Consider the following 15,939-nt stretch of genomic DNA (forward strand, 5'->3'; position numbering starts at 1 on the left):
AAAGGCCCAGAGTTTCCTAAATTTGTTAAGTGATTCAAATTTTAAGTTTTAATCTGTTGATTTCTGAAAGCTTTAGGAACTCACCAGACTGAAATAAACTAATCCTTCACCATATTTTAATGCAGCAACTGAATCATTTACTATATGTTTATAGAAATACACAAACTTACTACTCACTGCTGATGCTAAGACATCATATAAGTTTACACTAATTTGTACTAGAAGCATGCAAGATTTGCTTTTTCAGAAAGTATCAGGATAAACTTCTAGTCTTCCAATCGCATATTGTAAAGAATCAAAAAGTAGAAAGAGAGAAATCCTAAAATGAACCTTCTGAAATCTACAGGGAAGTTATTAGAAAGATGGAACTAGGCTCTTCAAAGTAACAGAGGCCAGGGAGCAACGGGCATAAATTGAAACAGAAGATGCTCTGACTGGATGCAACCTGCAATGGCTGAATTCTCAGTTCACTGAACTGCCCTTTCTAAAGGTTTGGCTTATCCACATATCTTTGAAATACATTCAGCTCGGTAACTCGCTCTGTTTTTGTTTCTATCACACACTCATCTTCATCATGTAAGAAACTTTCTAAGGAAACTCAGACATGACAATCTAAGTAATTCTCATATAAGAAGCATAGTTAAGTTAGGCTAACCATCAAAATCCTGTTTCTGGAAGATAAACAGACACTGGTCTAAATTCCCTGTTAGTCATAATATAAATGCTTCAGTTCCTAAGGGTATTTTCAATTTTTTCATTTTCAGCCATTACAACATTGCTTCCTTGTATAAAGTTTTCCTAACCATGTGCTCCTAAATCTCATCTTACATTGTTTTCCTTGTGCTCTCCCACCTACCTGTTTAAGCCTAATGGCTGCTTGTAGCTTTTCCATAACACTCTCCTGGGGTTGATTCCAGATGGTGGCTGTATTGTTGTTTGTAATGTAAGATTTACATGCCGCAATCATCTGATTGGTCACCTAAGAACAATTTTCATCTTGTGAAAAAAAAAAACATTTCAAGACAAAGCAGAATTTGCCCTTCTTTCAGTCTCATTCCCTACCATTCACTCCACTGGCTTTAAATAGCAGTACCAAACACCAGCTGCATACATACGCTTTTCCCCCTGTAATATCAAGCCCCCAGATCGTTACACCATCAGAACATTGTTGATTAACTATGCTCACCTTAAACCTAAACACTTTGTACCAACCCTGAAATGACACTGAGAACTACACCATCATAAAACTGAGAAGACACACTTCTGAAAGCAGAGGTAAAATCAAGAGACTATGATCATTGAAGAACAGGTTGTCCTTCCAACTGCATTTCCTTCTTTATGCAAATATAAGAAGGTTTAAGGGCTACAAAAAACAGTTCACCACAGATAAAACTCACTGTAACAGAAAGTTCCTCAATCAATTCATACCAGGGTTAAGAACAGCCCTGGATCTTCAAGAAGTCTGAAAAAATTCTTACAACTCCAAATTACAGACAATAATATAAATTGTAACTTTGAACTAGTTTTTTATCACTACTTCTGATTCTTTAAACATTCAAAAAGCAGCATTAAACTGACCAAAATGTTGCCTCTTCAATTGCTTGCTCCCTTTATGTATTCTGTCTCATAATCAAGCAATAACACACAGAAAAATCCCTAAAAATTTCCTTTCATGCTAAAGCACCAACCTTCACAAACAGCGAGGATATCTTTTCAGATGTGTTGTAATATTCAGAGATACTCTGAACCATTTTTATTGCATTTATGAGCCCTGGAATAGCATCCACCATGGACACCTGGAAAGAAACACAGAGTCTGAACTGTAGCATTTCTGTACTGAATACTTCTGTTGCCATGCATTAGCTCAACATCTAATTAGAGAACACAGGAGCATTACGAACGTGGTCTCCTTAACATTTTGCCTCTCTTTCCCTGGGTCTGTCCTACTTCACCCCCAAGCTCTCCAGTTCAATTTTAGGGAAAAAAAATTCACTAGTCTTGGCTGGATATGTTCTGATAACAATTGAAATTTGATAAAGACAAAGGCTTTTCCAAAAGTACCACTTATTTTCACCGAAAATTGCATGTCTGTACACACTTTTACTAAACCTGATCTAAGCTTGTAGATAAATAGATTCATAAAAAGATTACATTAAGCCTCATAGCAGTCATTTGAAGAAAGGAACTACAACCAACCTTCCTATAGTAGTGGCATTTAGGTAATAAAAAAATTAATACAGTAGATTAATTGTCTGGGAGGAGATGATCTTCTACACCATTCTTTGGGGTGCAGGTCCGCGGGTGCTGGCGAGAGAGGCAGCCCTTGAGAGGAGAGGCTGGTCCCAGCCAGCTCCAATGGCCCCACTGCAGGGCAGAGCTGAACCCCTCAGCCAGGGGAGGGCGCTTCGGAGAAAGTCTGTGTAAGGGGAGAATGCTACCCGGCAGCCGGGGAGCCAGGTGAGAAACAGCCCTGCGAGCCCCAAGGGCCCCCAGGCCACAGCAGGGAAAAGCATAGGACAAGGAGCCATACAAACTGACTGCAGCCTCACAGTCCCCATCCCTTTGTGGTGCTCTGAGGATGAAGAAGTCAGGAGTTGAGGGTTGAAGTGGTGGGGAGATGTGGGTTTAATTTTTGTCTTTGTTTCTCACTACCTAAATCCATTATAACTGTCAGTAACTTCAGTTACTTTGTTCCAAGTCAAGTTTGTTTCATCCATTATTATAATGGGTAAGTGATCCCTTTATCTTAAAAAATACATGAGCTTTTTCATGCTAAATTCTCCCTGCATCCTGTTGGGGAGTGGGAGTGAGAGAGTGCTTAGACCATAACCAAGGTTAAACCACGACACCATTTTAATTCTCAATTACCCTATATGGTTTTCCATAACTCTTGTGTACAAGAGAAATGCCTTTTGCTAAATACTTTGAAGAGAAGCATCAAGACCCCAGGAATCCTGTCTGCAGCCCATGAAGAGGCCAGGCAAGGATTTCATGTCTGAATTTCAAAGAAATGCCAGTTTTACTCTACTGACAAACTGCTTCTTCATATTTTAATGATAAATATCAGTAAGGAAAAGGTACACTCTCCATACCTCAATGGCTTCCACCCCAAGTTCTGTACTCTCCTCAAAACTAAACATCACTAAGATGGCACTACTTCCTCTTTGGAAAAAGCCAGTATGGGGAGCACAAAGCAGATCAAGTTGAACAGATCTTGCACAGTGCCAGTAGCAAACATATTTAACTTTAACTGTAGTTTCTATGGATATCATACCCAACATTTCACCAGAGTGACTCAAATATCATATTGGAAACACTGAAAGAACACACTGTTCTAATAGCATGTAGTAAGTGGAAACAAACAGAGCTGTAGCATGGCTGCCCAGAGCACTGTTTGGAAGCAATTTCACCTTGGGAAAAGTATGGAGAGAGAAAGAAAGGTAGCTTGGATGATCAAAGCTTTGAATCTTTGTAGATATTCTTCATGTGTCTCTGACTATAAAAATGCATACAGTTAGCTGAAAAGTAAGTTTAAATAGAAGCAATAATTTACCACCTACTCTAGTGTATAATGGGAGAGTAAGAATCCTTCCTCCTATCCTGTGCTTTAGGTTGGCTGGCTTTGTTTGCTACTTGTTATGATTGTAATGTCCTGTTACTATGTTACAAGAGGGTCGTTTATATTTACACCTGAATATTTGCATAACTGTATTTGTTTTCCTAACCCAAGTAGCTGAAGATTGCGTTATAAATGTTTGGCTAAGCATGACGTGGCCACCAACACAAAGACAAAAGCCCAGCCTTTGTCTTTAGCATAGCACTAGGTTCACCTACACACACACCATTTTTTATTTTTTTTCTAATCTCAAAGATTTCACTTCCTCCCATAGCACAGAATCCAGTCCCATCATCAGACCAAAAGCTGCATAGATACCACAGCAAGAAAATAACAAGTACTTTGTAGTCAGAAATCCCATCAGGCCACTTTCAGCATAACTGAAAAAAGTGTCAAGCTGGAGGTGCATACCTCAAATGCTACATACATAATTTCCAAACTGATCCTGCAAAATACGTTAATTTTAGTGGCCTCAAGAGATTTATGTTAAGAATTAAAAAGTTCTGCTTACAGGATCACTACTGTATAATGGGTCATAATATTTTTCCAGAGAATAGAGATACTTCACATTATCTTTAGCTTCATTTGCTGCATCCGTGATGCGAATATCCAATGCTTGCCAGTTCTAAAAATAAACAGTTAGGAAAGAAAAATAAACCCAAGCTGTTTTGTTATTAGTCTTCAAACACATTTAGAAGTACAGATCTGTTACGAGTTACTTGTTTACCCAAAATGAGGAGCAAGTCCTTTTTTCACTTCAGTTACTTGACTTTGAACATAGTTTAGACCAGTCAGCTCAACAGATTATGTCAGTAGCAGTGTCAAGATAAGCTGCTCTAAAATATACAGACATCATCTGTTAACTATTTTTGCTTGATGGAGTGATGAACATTTGTCTCATGTCTTATTCACTTACTTTTCTATTTGTGATTTTAACTTTGTTGTGTCAATGTGAGAAGTTATGACCCCACAAGCAGTTTTGAGAGGCACTGTAAAAGCATGACAAAGTGATGGGGTTTTTCTTTTCATTAAATACCAAATTCATTAAATCAATTTCTGATTTAATGATCAGCTTTTCAAGGATTTATAAGTATTTATTTCTGTTGAACCATGTGGATGCAGAACATTATCAGCCTTTAGACAAAAGGGATTCTCAGTCTTCTCCAAATAAATTATGATAAATTTAAATTTTATCTACCCAAGATGTGAATTAGGAAAGGACAAAGAAAACAAAAGCCAAATATGCTTCAATATTTTCCCCACCAGCAATGTTACACACATTGCCAAAATGAACTACAGTATACAGAGCGTTTCTAGTCTTTATATCCATCATAAGTCAAATAGTAACCTTCAGCAGCTTGGATTTAGCAGCAGTGAGTACTCCAAGCACTGCCTTCACATCTGGGCTCTTCAGCTGGTCTGTAAGGTAGTTGAATTTTGACAATCTCTTTTTCCAATAATCAAGCTCTGCTCGTGGTCCAAGGTCATCAGCTTCCTTTCTCAACTGATCATTTTCTGCAAGTACCTTTTATCATAGAATAATATTATTGAATGATGTTAATATTTTTTATCTGCATGGATACTATGGTTAATTCATAATTTAACTTCCAGTATTAACCTCCCACAATAAATTACCCAACTCAGCCACCATCTCACATAAGAGGCCTTAATTTTGCATGGCTTTTTTAGTTCTGAGCCAAAAAGCGAGTAGTATCTCAAGGGCACTGTTACAGAAAATTACATTTTCTGCAAATAACCTGCAAAGTATGTTTCAAAGTGAAATTTTGACCACTGAGAATAGTGTTCAGTGAACTATTTTGTTCCTTTTGTTTATTAAATACACTGAGAATTACTGTTTTCTACTTTAAGAGTAGATGACTACCAAAAACATAGTCTAAGCTTCTGAAGGCACATGTATGCCAGTAGATAGAAAAATCTCTCAATAATACTCTCATGCAGAAGCACACAAAATGCAAACAATGCTTTAAAATACAGGGATTGATCACATCTAATTTTATAGAAAAGTAGCTATACACCAACACAATTAACCTCATCATATGTCAATATACAGATGTTGTCGTATTTTACAATTCCCCAATATTATCACCTGCTCAATTTGTTTGGTCCATCCTTTCATGCAGACTTCTATTTTTTCAAGAGCATCTGTGCTGTTAGCAGCCATCAAGTAATCTGAAGGTCCTCTTAGAGTTTTCAGATCATATGTTTCACAATTCTTCAGATTGATCTAAAACACAGGTTAAAAAACCTTGAAATGTTGAAATATTCGTAACATATAATCCAGAAACTTCAAAAAGTAACTGATTGCCCCCCTTAATATTCCCACTTCAGCTTAAATTAAGCTGGTGTGAGTCAGAATTGGACATTAGAATCTGGAGAATTCACTGGCCTGCACCTTGTGCTCTATGCTCTTTCCTTCACAAAGGCTGAGTAGAAAATAACAGTTAAAGCAACCAGTTGTCAGGCATTAATCATTCGTGATTTAAGAGTGGAAACAGCCATTGGAGATTCAAGTAATTAATAGCTCAAATGGTTAATGGCACCAGAATAAACAAGAATAGAAGCACCTGCAGAATTGTTAAAGCCACCGATCAACACACAACTGATGACAACAAAGAAAAAAAAGGTTGGTTTTGTCCAGTTTAACAAAAGCAATTTTTACGAGTATTCTGTAACAGCAGTTAATTCAAGCACTCCAGAACAAGAGACATTCTTCAGCTAGCTCAGTGTCTTTGCCACGTGAACATACTACCTTTTCTAACAGACTTTGCTGAGTTCCTGATAGCACACTAACAAATGCTTCAAGAGAATAAAGGAAGTTCTGCTTAACACTTGAAGCTAGTTGAGGTTCAACAAGTTCAATCCAGCCATGGTCCATAGTCTGTAAGGCTGGAATAAAGATTTCCAACATCAACCGCTCAACACTTCTTAGTAAGCCATCTCGACCTACATTCATCATATTAAAATTTACTTCCTGTAAAAGAAACACAGTACAAGTTAAAATAGAAAAAAAAAAAAAAACTTTGCCATCATTGTATTTATTCCTGTCCTATTGCCTTGATCACCTCAAAATTACCGATTCAAGTGCCCTTCAAGCACCACCAGCACAATTCTTGCTAACAGGGGCTGCAATATTTGCACATGGTCACAGTTTACCATACAAAACTGAGGAAACAAAGTTCTGAAAACACTTCAAAATACAATGAGAGTATAAAAGACCATTACTTATAAAGCTCAGCTTACGTGGGTGAATAAAATTATTCTAGTCTGCCACTTCTAAAGCTACCAGAATTTTATTTTTTAATATATTCGGATATATATACATACATGTAAGCAGAGATCAATGCATTTAAAAGGCTTAAATACCAGAGGAGTTATGAACTACAGTTAAACCTGATTTGCAGTTGCCCAAAGGTTTTGGTCCATAAAGAATACCTTTATCTGGTTTGAAAGAGACATTCTGAAAATCATTCTTCTGACTTCTAAGATAAATTACATTAATCTGCCAGCCATATTTTTCTTCATTAGCAGGTACCACATGGTATTTTTCAGTAACATAATTTAACACCAAACAACTTGTATTCAAGAGTCATACATTAGATGCATCCTCACACATACCAGCTTTACTTTACAGCTTGTCTTTACTAGCTTTAAGGTATCCCTTACTATCATCAAGGGCTCTATCATTACTTGTGAAGAAGTCTGATTTACACATCTTTCATTTGTGTATACCAGCTTGCAAGCACTATTAATAAGAAAAAAAAAAAAACAAACCTCTTCAAATATTAAATAGTATATAACTGGCTAAAATCTAAGTCAGACCTTTCAAAATCATAAAAAATAAAAATTAAGAAGTTAGCATAAAACTTTAAAGCATATATGTGTAAAAATCATAATAACCAGATGATGACACTAGCTCACCCACACTTTGCTCTTCTATTTCTCGCCTATCTGGGCAAAATACAATTTTAAAGTTGTTTTAAAGAGGTTTTGGTTTGGTTTTTTCCCACTCCTAGAAGAGATGGGGAAAGTTAAAATTTGCTTGTTTAGAGGCTGTACTTGAAAGCCCCTATTTTAAAGTGCATTGAAAGTTTTCCATGACACTAAATTCTCAGTCCATCATTCTTCCTTTACCACTCTGATAACTTACAGGTGTGGGATACCCCACCTTTTACTCTGTTCTCCCCATTACTGCAGCACACGATCCAGCTTTTTTCACTTCAGATTGTCATAGATTTAAGGAGTCTTTCACCAGTAAAAATTTGTTTGTATATAATTTGCATGTACACTCCCCAAAACAAAGCCATACTTGATAGTTTTTTTAATTGACTTGCTAGCACTTATTGAAATTAAACAGCTTATTATTTAGGTATTGACTAATTACTCTTTGTTATTCTAATTACTATCAATTTTCTCCTTTAGCATAATTTTTTCATAGCAATGATACACTTCAATTTGCAACTACTAGATAATGTTGGAGTTTTTCCCTTCCCCTCCTGTTTTGCTTTGTGTTTCACATAAAGAAACTGTGTCCTTTTGCTCATGCCTCCATATCAAAGGCTGTCATACCATGTAGTGAGAGCAAATACCCTAAGACAAAACTTAAACAAGATGATGTACAGTAACCAATAGTCACTGACTCTTACCTGGCAAATATTCTCAGTTGTGATGTGTTTAAAAAGACTAGATCTAATGAAGAAAATGCATATACCAGTTAAAGCAACTCCTTTTCCCTCTGTCACAAATACTTTAGGTTTCCTTTTTTTTGTCAAATGAGAGGTTATTCCTGTTTCTGGAAGGACAAATTGCTCTATAGATTCAAATAAAAGAAATATTTAAAATGCACTGATTATTTATTCAAATAAAAGTTTTCTAAACAAACAGTTCAGTCATCATTTGTGTATCTCTTGAGTCCCAGCCCCTAGGAACCACCCCATGGGACTACCCACTCACAGCATGCAGCATCCAGAGTCCTCAAAGCACAGTAAGAACTATTTAATATAATTTTCTCATTCTCACATCAAAAGCCTTTTATTTCTAGTAACTTATTTCTTTTCTATTTCTTCTAAGCAGAAGTTCAGAATCACTGAATATGCTGCTCCCACATTTAAGCTCTTGGTAACAGTTGTAAAGAGTCAGCAACAGCAGCAGTGTCTTGGGTTGAGGTGGAAGGGAGGAGGGAATAAACATCTTAAATTGTGGTTTTGGCCATGTTGCTTCTGTGATACTAGTTTCCTAATGTTCCTTTAGAGTAAAATTGTGTGCATATACATCTTAGTGAGACATTGCAACAACAGAAAGATCAAAAGGTGAATTGCTGATACCAGTAGTTAAAGGACAACATCCAAAACAATGCAAAAAATATCAGGTTCCTTACCCTTTTCTCTTTCAGGCATGTGACCATGTGCCCAGAGATCCCTATTTTTGGATAAGGTGGCCACCCATAAGTCCCCCTCCTAACCCTATAGGCTTTCCCTAGAGGTGTGATAACATGTGGGCACTGAGGAAGGAAATGGGATATGAGCAAAAGGTAATTCTGGGATAATGGCCTTACTACACATCCTGCACGCCTCCTGGGGCCATTCGTGGCGGGACCATCTGGATGAACAGTCAAGTGCCAAGAAATGTGAAGAGATTCTAGGGAAGACTGGTGGTGTGACAGGGAGGGGCAGAGCACCTGTCACTGCTCACCTCATGTTAAAGTCATCATTTGACTACTGAAAATCATTGTACAGCCCCCCCCAGACAAGGGTTGCTGGGCTCACAACGGAATACCTTGCTGCTGCATACAAGCAGTATGTGGAAGTGCACAGTAATTTTATCAATCCTCATTTCATGAACAAGGACTGGTGTCCCAGTACAACCAAACTTAACCTCCCTTAAGCCCCAGCACATAAGAACTTTAGTAATTGCTTTTTCCTTGCATACTTGCTCAGCACAACTATTATATGCTGCTGGAGAACCCAAGTTTGTTTACCTGTACCCGTCGTCTCCACATCTTGATAGTAGAACATCAGATGACGGAGACCTCCAGGGGCCAGAAATTTGTCAATGCGCTCTATCTGTTTGAGATCATGTTGAGATTATGCATAGCATACCCGCAATTAAAAGGGATTTTTGCATTAAATACAGTCACAGAACTTATTGTGCTAACTATAACCACTGGAAAGCAAAATATCTAATAAGTTTCAAAATCATCACAATAGGTTCTGAAAGTAAGAACACCTGTTTTCAACTTAATTACAAACTGCTGAGAGACATTTTTTTTAAGAGATAACTAGAGTAATCTCAGACACAAAATCTGATAAATATCTCACAGAGTATGATACAATCAATTCTAAAGCACCCTATGGGATTCACTACCAAATTCATCAGATTACCTGGTTGCCATCAAGAATTTCATCTTCTACTTCTGCTTTGTCCAGATTCACACAGCAGGCAATGGTGTCCAGTAAGTAGTCATGCCTGCCATCCAGCCTGGCACGTTTAGCCTCCCTTTCTTCCTTGAGCTTTTGCTGTTACAAAACACAAAGTGGACAATAAATAATTCACAATCTATTTTGAAGACAAAAATCAAATTCTAAAATTTCTTTTAAAAGGTAAAGATTATTACAACCTTCCATACTTCTGATTTATATTCTTAAGGCACACAAATTATTATTTTTATAAGCTACCCACTACAATTTTGCAGTTGGCTCCCTGGGTTATATTTTCAGATTTAGCACAAAATCTCTATCATCAGTCTTTTGTGCAATACTATTTGCTGAAAGCTTGAGGTGGGAGGGAGGAGACAGAGGAGAGGTTGGAGAGGAAGGAGACAGAGAGAGAGAGAGAGGTGTGAGGAATGCTGCACAAGAAGCTGTGCCAGCAGACCTGAACAAGAGCATGAACATCCTGACCCTCATCAGCTGCGAACCATGGGAATCAAGAGGACTCAAAGCTAGAACACCAAGCTAATCACTGAGAGCTGTAGACATTGAAACAAAGAAGTTACTGAAGACAAAGGTGTAATGTTGTATCCGGGACTCTCCCAGAGCTAATGAAAGTCTCCAGTGTGGACTGAGGGGAGGAAAGAATGTGTGTTTAAGGGAAAATGGAAAGTAATAATGTAACAGAAAGTGGTAACAGAGAAATGTGCTTATACATCCGAGAACAAGTAAGTTGTTCAAGCAAAGGCAGGTGAACAATAATATGACTGGTTGAGAAAAGTGTATGATGCTGCAAAAGGTACTAAAAAGAAACTAACAGATACCAACAATTACTAACTGCTAGGCAGGGGTCTATAAAAAGCCTATAAGCTCACTCAATAAATTATTTCAGTTGCATCACAACTGGAGTCTGCCTCAGTTGCCATGGACAGCTCCATCATTCTGCAAGTTATCTTCAACACCCTAAATCCTTAGTCCCAGATTTTCAAGTCTAGTCATGTATGATCATCAAGATAGGATTCGGACACATCTTTGTTATTTGTGGAAGATATTGTAAGCATTCTCTAATAAAGACAGATGCTGCTGGAGGGAACTGAGGTTTTATACCTTATCTCTTTGATATAATGGAAGTAAAACAAGCCACAAGCTTCAAGGTACACAAGTGTTTACAAATGTGCTTAACTATAGTTATTATACCATTCTTCAAGCAGTATGCCTACTCTTCTAATTAAATTGAATTCCCATATGTAATACACATCATTATATTATAAACAAAATAACCTTCTGGAATAGTTACTGGTATTGTGCTTGTGGATTACAAGATTTAATATCATTTCATTTCCAAAAGAAATTTAGAAGTATGTTTCATTGGTGGTAAATTCAATCTTTATTTCCCCAGTGATTATGAAAAATAAACAAACTAGTAACTGTTTAAAGTATGCACCAGTGATTTATCCACAAGCTTCTGCAGAGCCAATAGGACTTGCGTAATACATTTTATACCCTTATGTAAGCATCTTTCCTACTTTCTGGAGGAATTTTCAAATATTCGGTAAACTCATAATTACTAGCATGCTTTTATAAATGCTGAATGCACCAGAAATGTTTTTCCCTGTGAAAGACAAACATACACAGACACACCTGATGAATGCATAGCAGACTAATTTGTACATGTACTTCATGCTGTTTTGCCTCTGTCATTCCCTAAAGCAGTCACCACCTTCCCAAAAGTGAAATGTCACCATAGGATTAGCCTTTCCTACATGTTCTAAAATCAGCATAGAAATTTTCCCCCTAGTTAGGCACAGAAAAAGCAACCATTTTGGGCTGAATCAGCTTCACACTATATTATAACAGTAGAAACTGTTATTTCAGTAATTTGAGCACAACTGATGATGCATCTTTAACATAGAAAAATACAACCAATACTCTGCCAATTCGTTAGCTTCTATTTTATCTAGCAAAAACCTCTTTCTTTTACTTTAACTACAGAGAATACTTCTATATTCTGCTGTGTTTCCTGTATAGAACTTCAGATACATTGCTACACATGGTATTCATCTTACATTAGTTACCAGTTCCCAACTCCACCTATACGAATGGCCCTGTGATATGTTCATAGTCTCCATTTCTTCTACAAGTTGCTGTTTATGTATGCTGAAATCATGAGCACCTTCTCAAACCAGGAAATCATGCCCCAACATTTGTTTCAGTTCTTTTAGTGTTTCCAGTCCTTTAACTGCTGTCTCTCAAGCTCTATGACAGATATAGTAGCTAGTGTGCATAGCTGTTCACATAGCTTTATGCAATATTTTATGTCTAAGTCCCACAACAAGAGCTTCTTGTTAATATGTCACAAAACTGTAAAAATCTAGTTAACTTACATTATTTTAATGAAGTTTACCTATAGAATCCAAGGAATTTTTAGCTCAATAGTAAAGATATAGTTCTATAATTATTAAAGACATTCACTTGTATTTATCATGTAATTTCTGAAAGGCATTTGCATTGTTCCAGTGGACATTCAATTGCTACAAGTTACACGCATGTTTTTCTTGATAGCTGCTACAATGCAATTCAAGAACACATCCTGCCTGTCCTGCTTCCATATTTTGATGATCTGCCATTTCTAAGAACTTCTCCCCAAATGAAGTTTTTCCTAATCAAAAGCTCACTTTTCACATGTTGCAGTCAGATGAAGACAATTCTGCCTCACTTTTAGGACTCAGTTGTCCCCCAAAAAGTAGAAGAAACCTAACTTCAATGCTTTCAATAGTATGTCATTAATTTAAATATTTGAAAACACCCAAACTAAACTGGAAGCTAGTCAAAATATCAGTTTCTTTTTGCATACCACTTAAAAAAAAAATAAGATATTCTTTGCTTAAGATGAGGAACATCAACAAATAAATTATAAGAAAATGTTGAGCTTTCTACCTCTCATTCTTTCCCTCCCCTCCATCTGTAAGGGCCAGATGTAAATGAGCAAAAGGCTCATGGAGGAACAAGTAGATTTCTATTCCAGATTTGTTTCCTTTGTGATTTTTGTCCAGTGATGCATTTCAGGCCTTCAAACCGTTTGTATCAACCAGAACTTCAGTGAAGGAATTCACCAACCTCCTCCAAAATTCAGTCTTTCGACTTCAAGACACTAACTTTAACTACCCTCACATCTTGCTTTAAACCAGCAATGTGGTCATGGCCTAGGAGTTTCTGTGTATTCTACATCCTGCAGGATACACTACAGAAGTACATATCCCCAAACAGCCTCTGTAAAAAACAAACAAAACAAAAACAAACAAAAAAACCAACCAAGCCAAAACAAAAAAGACAAGCAGGCAGTTTTATGTAATTTGAATAAACAATATTTAATAGAACACTGGAAGATTAAGATTTGAAGATGGAAGGATTGCTAAAACACATAAGCTCTCGTTTATGCAGGTAAGGGAAGAGTTGATGGTAAATGCAGTAATGCTTACATGCAAACCCTGAAAAGTATCAACAGCAATTCTGATCAAGGTCATAAAACAAAGACTCCTCATAATGACCCATGATTTTGGAAAATCCAGGTGGAACAGTAGTTGCAAAAGAAAAATGCTTTCTCACTCAGATACATGGGAGGACTGTCCAAGTTCAAATTATACTGCTTTACCTCAGTTCTTGGTATAAAGAAGAGAAGCACCACCACATTCAGTTTTGGGTTTCTTTTCTACCTCTTAGTAAGTTACAAAGGTATGAAAGGTCATTCTTTCGCACACAACAGATGTAAGTCCAAAGCTAAAATAATTAACTGAAAGTTACTTTTGATGATTAAGCTGGTTATAATAAGTAACTTGGTTTACATCCCATAAACCCTTAAAATTCCTAATGCAAAAAAAAAAAATAGCACAGAAAATTAGACATCTTCACCTGAAGCAGAATAAAGGGAAGATTCCTAAAGCTGTTTTAGCATACTCATACCTATAGACATCACATCATCAATCTGAAACAACAAGTGGGGATTAAATTATGTTTGGATTGTCTGTTGGTTTTCATTTGTTGGGTTTTTTTAAGCATTTTCTAACTATCACAAGAGTGTATAAATATACATATTTGAGCAGAATGTACTAAAATTTCAGAAGTCAGAGGTGCTAGGGGTCCTCCCCTTGAGACAACAGTCTTAGAAACCAAATACTGACTATTGCCAACTTCTCCATTACAGTGGGCAGTTGCTAATGTGTTTGCAGACATTCTAAATAGAGTTAGCATGAATGTTTAGTATGCAAGTCATAACTGCACAAGTTAAAACTTGTTTCTGAGCACAGTTTATTTAGCAATGCTGCACTTGGTTGTTAGAATATCATTCATTACTGAATTTAGACACACTCAGATCAAAGCCTGACGGATGAGCAATACACTTAAACTTTATTGGGAAGATCAATTGTAAAAGAGTCAAAAAGTAGGAGTACATTACTGCGAATTTACTCTCTTACTCAAAATCTATCTAATCAACATGGCATTCCTCTGTCTGTCCTTTAACTTGTCTCTCATTTTACTTTAATGTTTTATATTGCCTAAATATTGCTCATTGATTTCCCTGTAAAAGTAAATTCCAAATCATTTTACACTTTCCAAGTAGCCTGAGTTTTCAACAGACACACACCTTTTTATTCACTCTTCTCCAAAAAACAAATACCCTACAGAATCAGCACAAGCCCCTTAGTGGCTCTTAAGTCTCAAACATCAAGCAGAGCTTTCCCATTTGTTATGGCATTGCATTAACTCAGGAATAACTTGTTCAAAGCTTTTAAAATTAGCCTAAGTGTCTTAGTGGTTTCTGTATTTTATTATGGTTTCTTAGTGCTACGTAGCATCCTCAAATCTCCATTCCCATTTTACAAGTATGGGAAAAGTAAAGATAAACATCAGTTTTCCTTGATGGCAGAGGCCACCCCTGTTTTGTTGCCAGATTTAGCATCAAACTTTTTATTGCACTGGTCTAATGATTGTGAAATTATCCTATTACCAGACCAGTGCAACAATATGGACAAGATACAAGTAAAAGTAGTCAAATGCATAAGTATCTCCAAATGCAAATCTGTCTTTCAAAGCTTTGATTGATACTCTATCAATTAAGTTATAAGACCAGCTACACAAAAACAAACATACTTCTCATGACAAATACCTGTCCTAAAATATGTTTTGCTTTAAAAGGCAAAGTTTATCCATTTTTACGTAATTAGAATGCTTTTTGAAACCAACATTACCCACTTAAACCATTTCAAAACACGTTTTTTTACACCCCCTACCCTCTCATTTCACACCTTTGTTTAAACTATGCAGTTACTTCTCTCTACCTAGTCCAAAGTTCGGTTTTCCTTACCTTTATAACTCTGCCAATGCTCTGTTTCCAAAGATGCTTTCTTCCAGCTCTAAACATTGTACTATTTGGTACAAGCATCAAGCACTGTTTTTCAGCAAGAAGTCTTAAACCATGGAGCAAGCTTCTTGTTTCATTATTTTGTGCTCACCCTCCAACCTTTTGCTCTTATTTCTTTCATTTCTTATCTGCAGCAACACCAAAATAAGAAAAGACAAGAAGGCCCTAAAAAGTCAACAACTGTTAACTTTATCTCTGTGTTTAAAATTCAGTTCTAATGTGCATTTAAATTACTTGAAACCTAAATTGGACTCCTTTAGAAACTAAAGATCTCTAACCATCAGAGTTTACTGCCTGTAGGTTAGGAGCTGAAAATTACTGCCACCAAGCAGTGTTGTTAAGGTGATACTGTTTATATGCAAACACCACTCCATACAATTCATCACGTTGAAGGGCAACATAACTATTTGCAAAAGTAAATCTTATAACTGCTTATCTGATTTGTGTTTAGCCTTCTT

General features: G+C 36.6%; 1 protein-coding gene across 2 annotated transcripts in view; it reads right to left on the reverse strand.

Annotated features, from left to right (window-relative positions):
* DNAH5 (dynein axonemal heavy chain 5) overlaps window positions 1–15,481 on the reverse strand; it is a 110,988-nt gene extending 95,507 nt beyond the window's left edge. Inside the window, exons 1-10 of one of the 2 annotated variants that reach the window (XM_005153361.4) lie at window positions 15,425–15,481; window positions 10,015–10,149; window positions 9,618–9,696; window positions 8,281–8,426; window positions 6,387–6,608; window positions 5,724–5,861; window positions 4,965–5,141; window positions 4,128–4,241; window positions 1,689–1,796; window positions 857–979 (exon numbers count right to left, since the gene is read on the reverse strand). In XM_005153361.4, coding sequence (XP_005153418.2) covers window positions 857–979; window positions 1,689–1,796; window positions 4,128–4,241; window positions 4,965–5,141; window positions 5,724–5,861; window positions 6,387–6,608; window positions 8,281–8,426; window positions 9,618–9,696; window positions 10,015–10,149; window positions 15,425–15,481 — 1,299 coding nt within the window. Of the gene's footprint in view, window positions 1–856; window positions 980–1,688; window positions 1,797–4,127; window positions 4,242–4,964; window positions 5,142–5,723; window positions 5,862–6,386; window positions 6,609–8,280; window positions 8,427–9,611; window positions 9,697–10,014; window positions 10,150–15,424 lie in introns of both variants that reach the window. The other variant, XM_031052856.2, reaches the window with a different exon arrangement.
* Window positions 15,482–15,939: the final 458 nt, after the last annotated feature.

Source organism: Melopsittacus undulatus, chromosome 1, assembly GCF_012275295.1.
Source record: "Melopsittacus undulatus isolate bMelUnd1 chromosome 1, bMelUnd1.mat.Z, whole genome shotgun sequence".
NCBI classification, from domain to species: domain Eukaryota; kingdom Metazoa; phylum Chordata; class Aves; order Psittaciformes; family Psittaculidae; genus Melopsittacus; species Melopsittacus undulatus.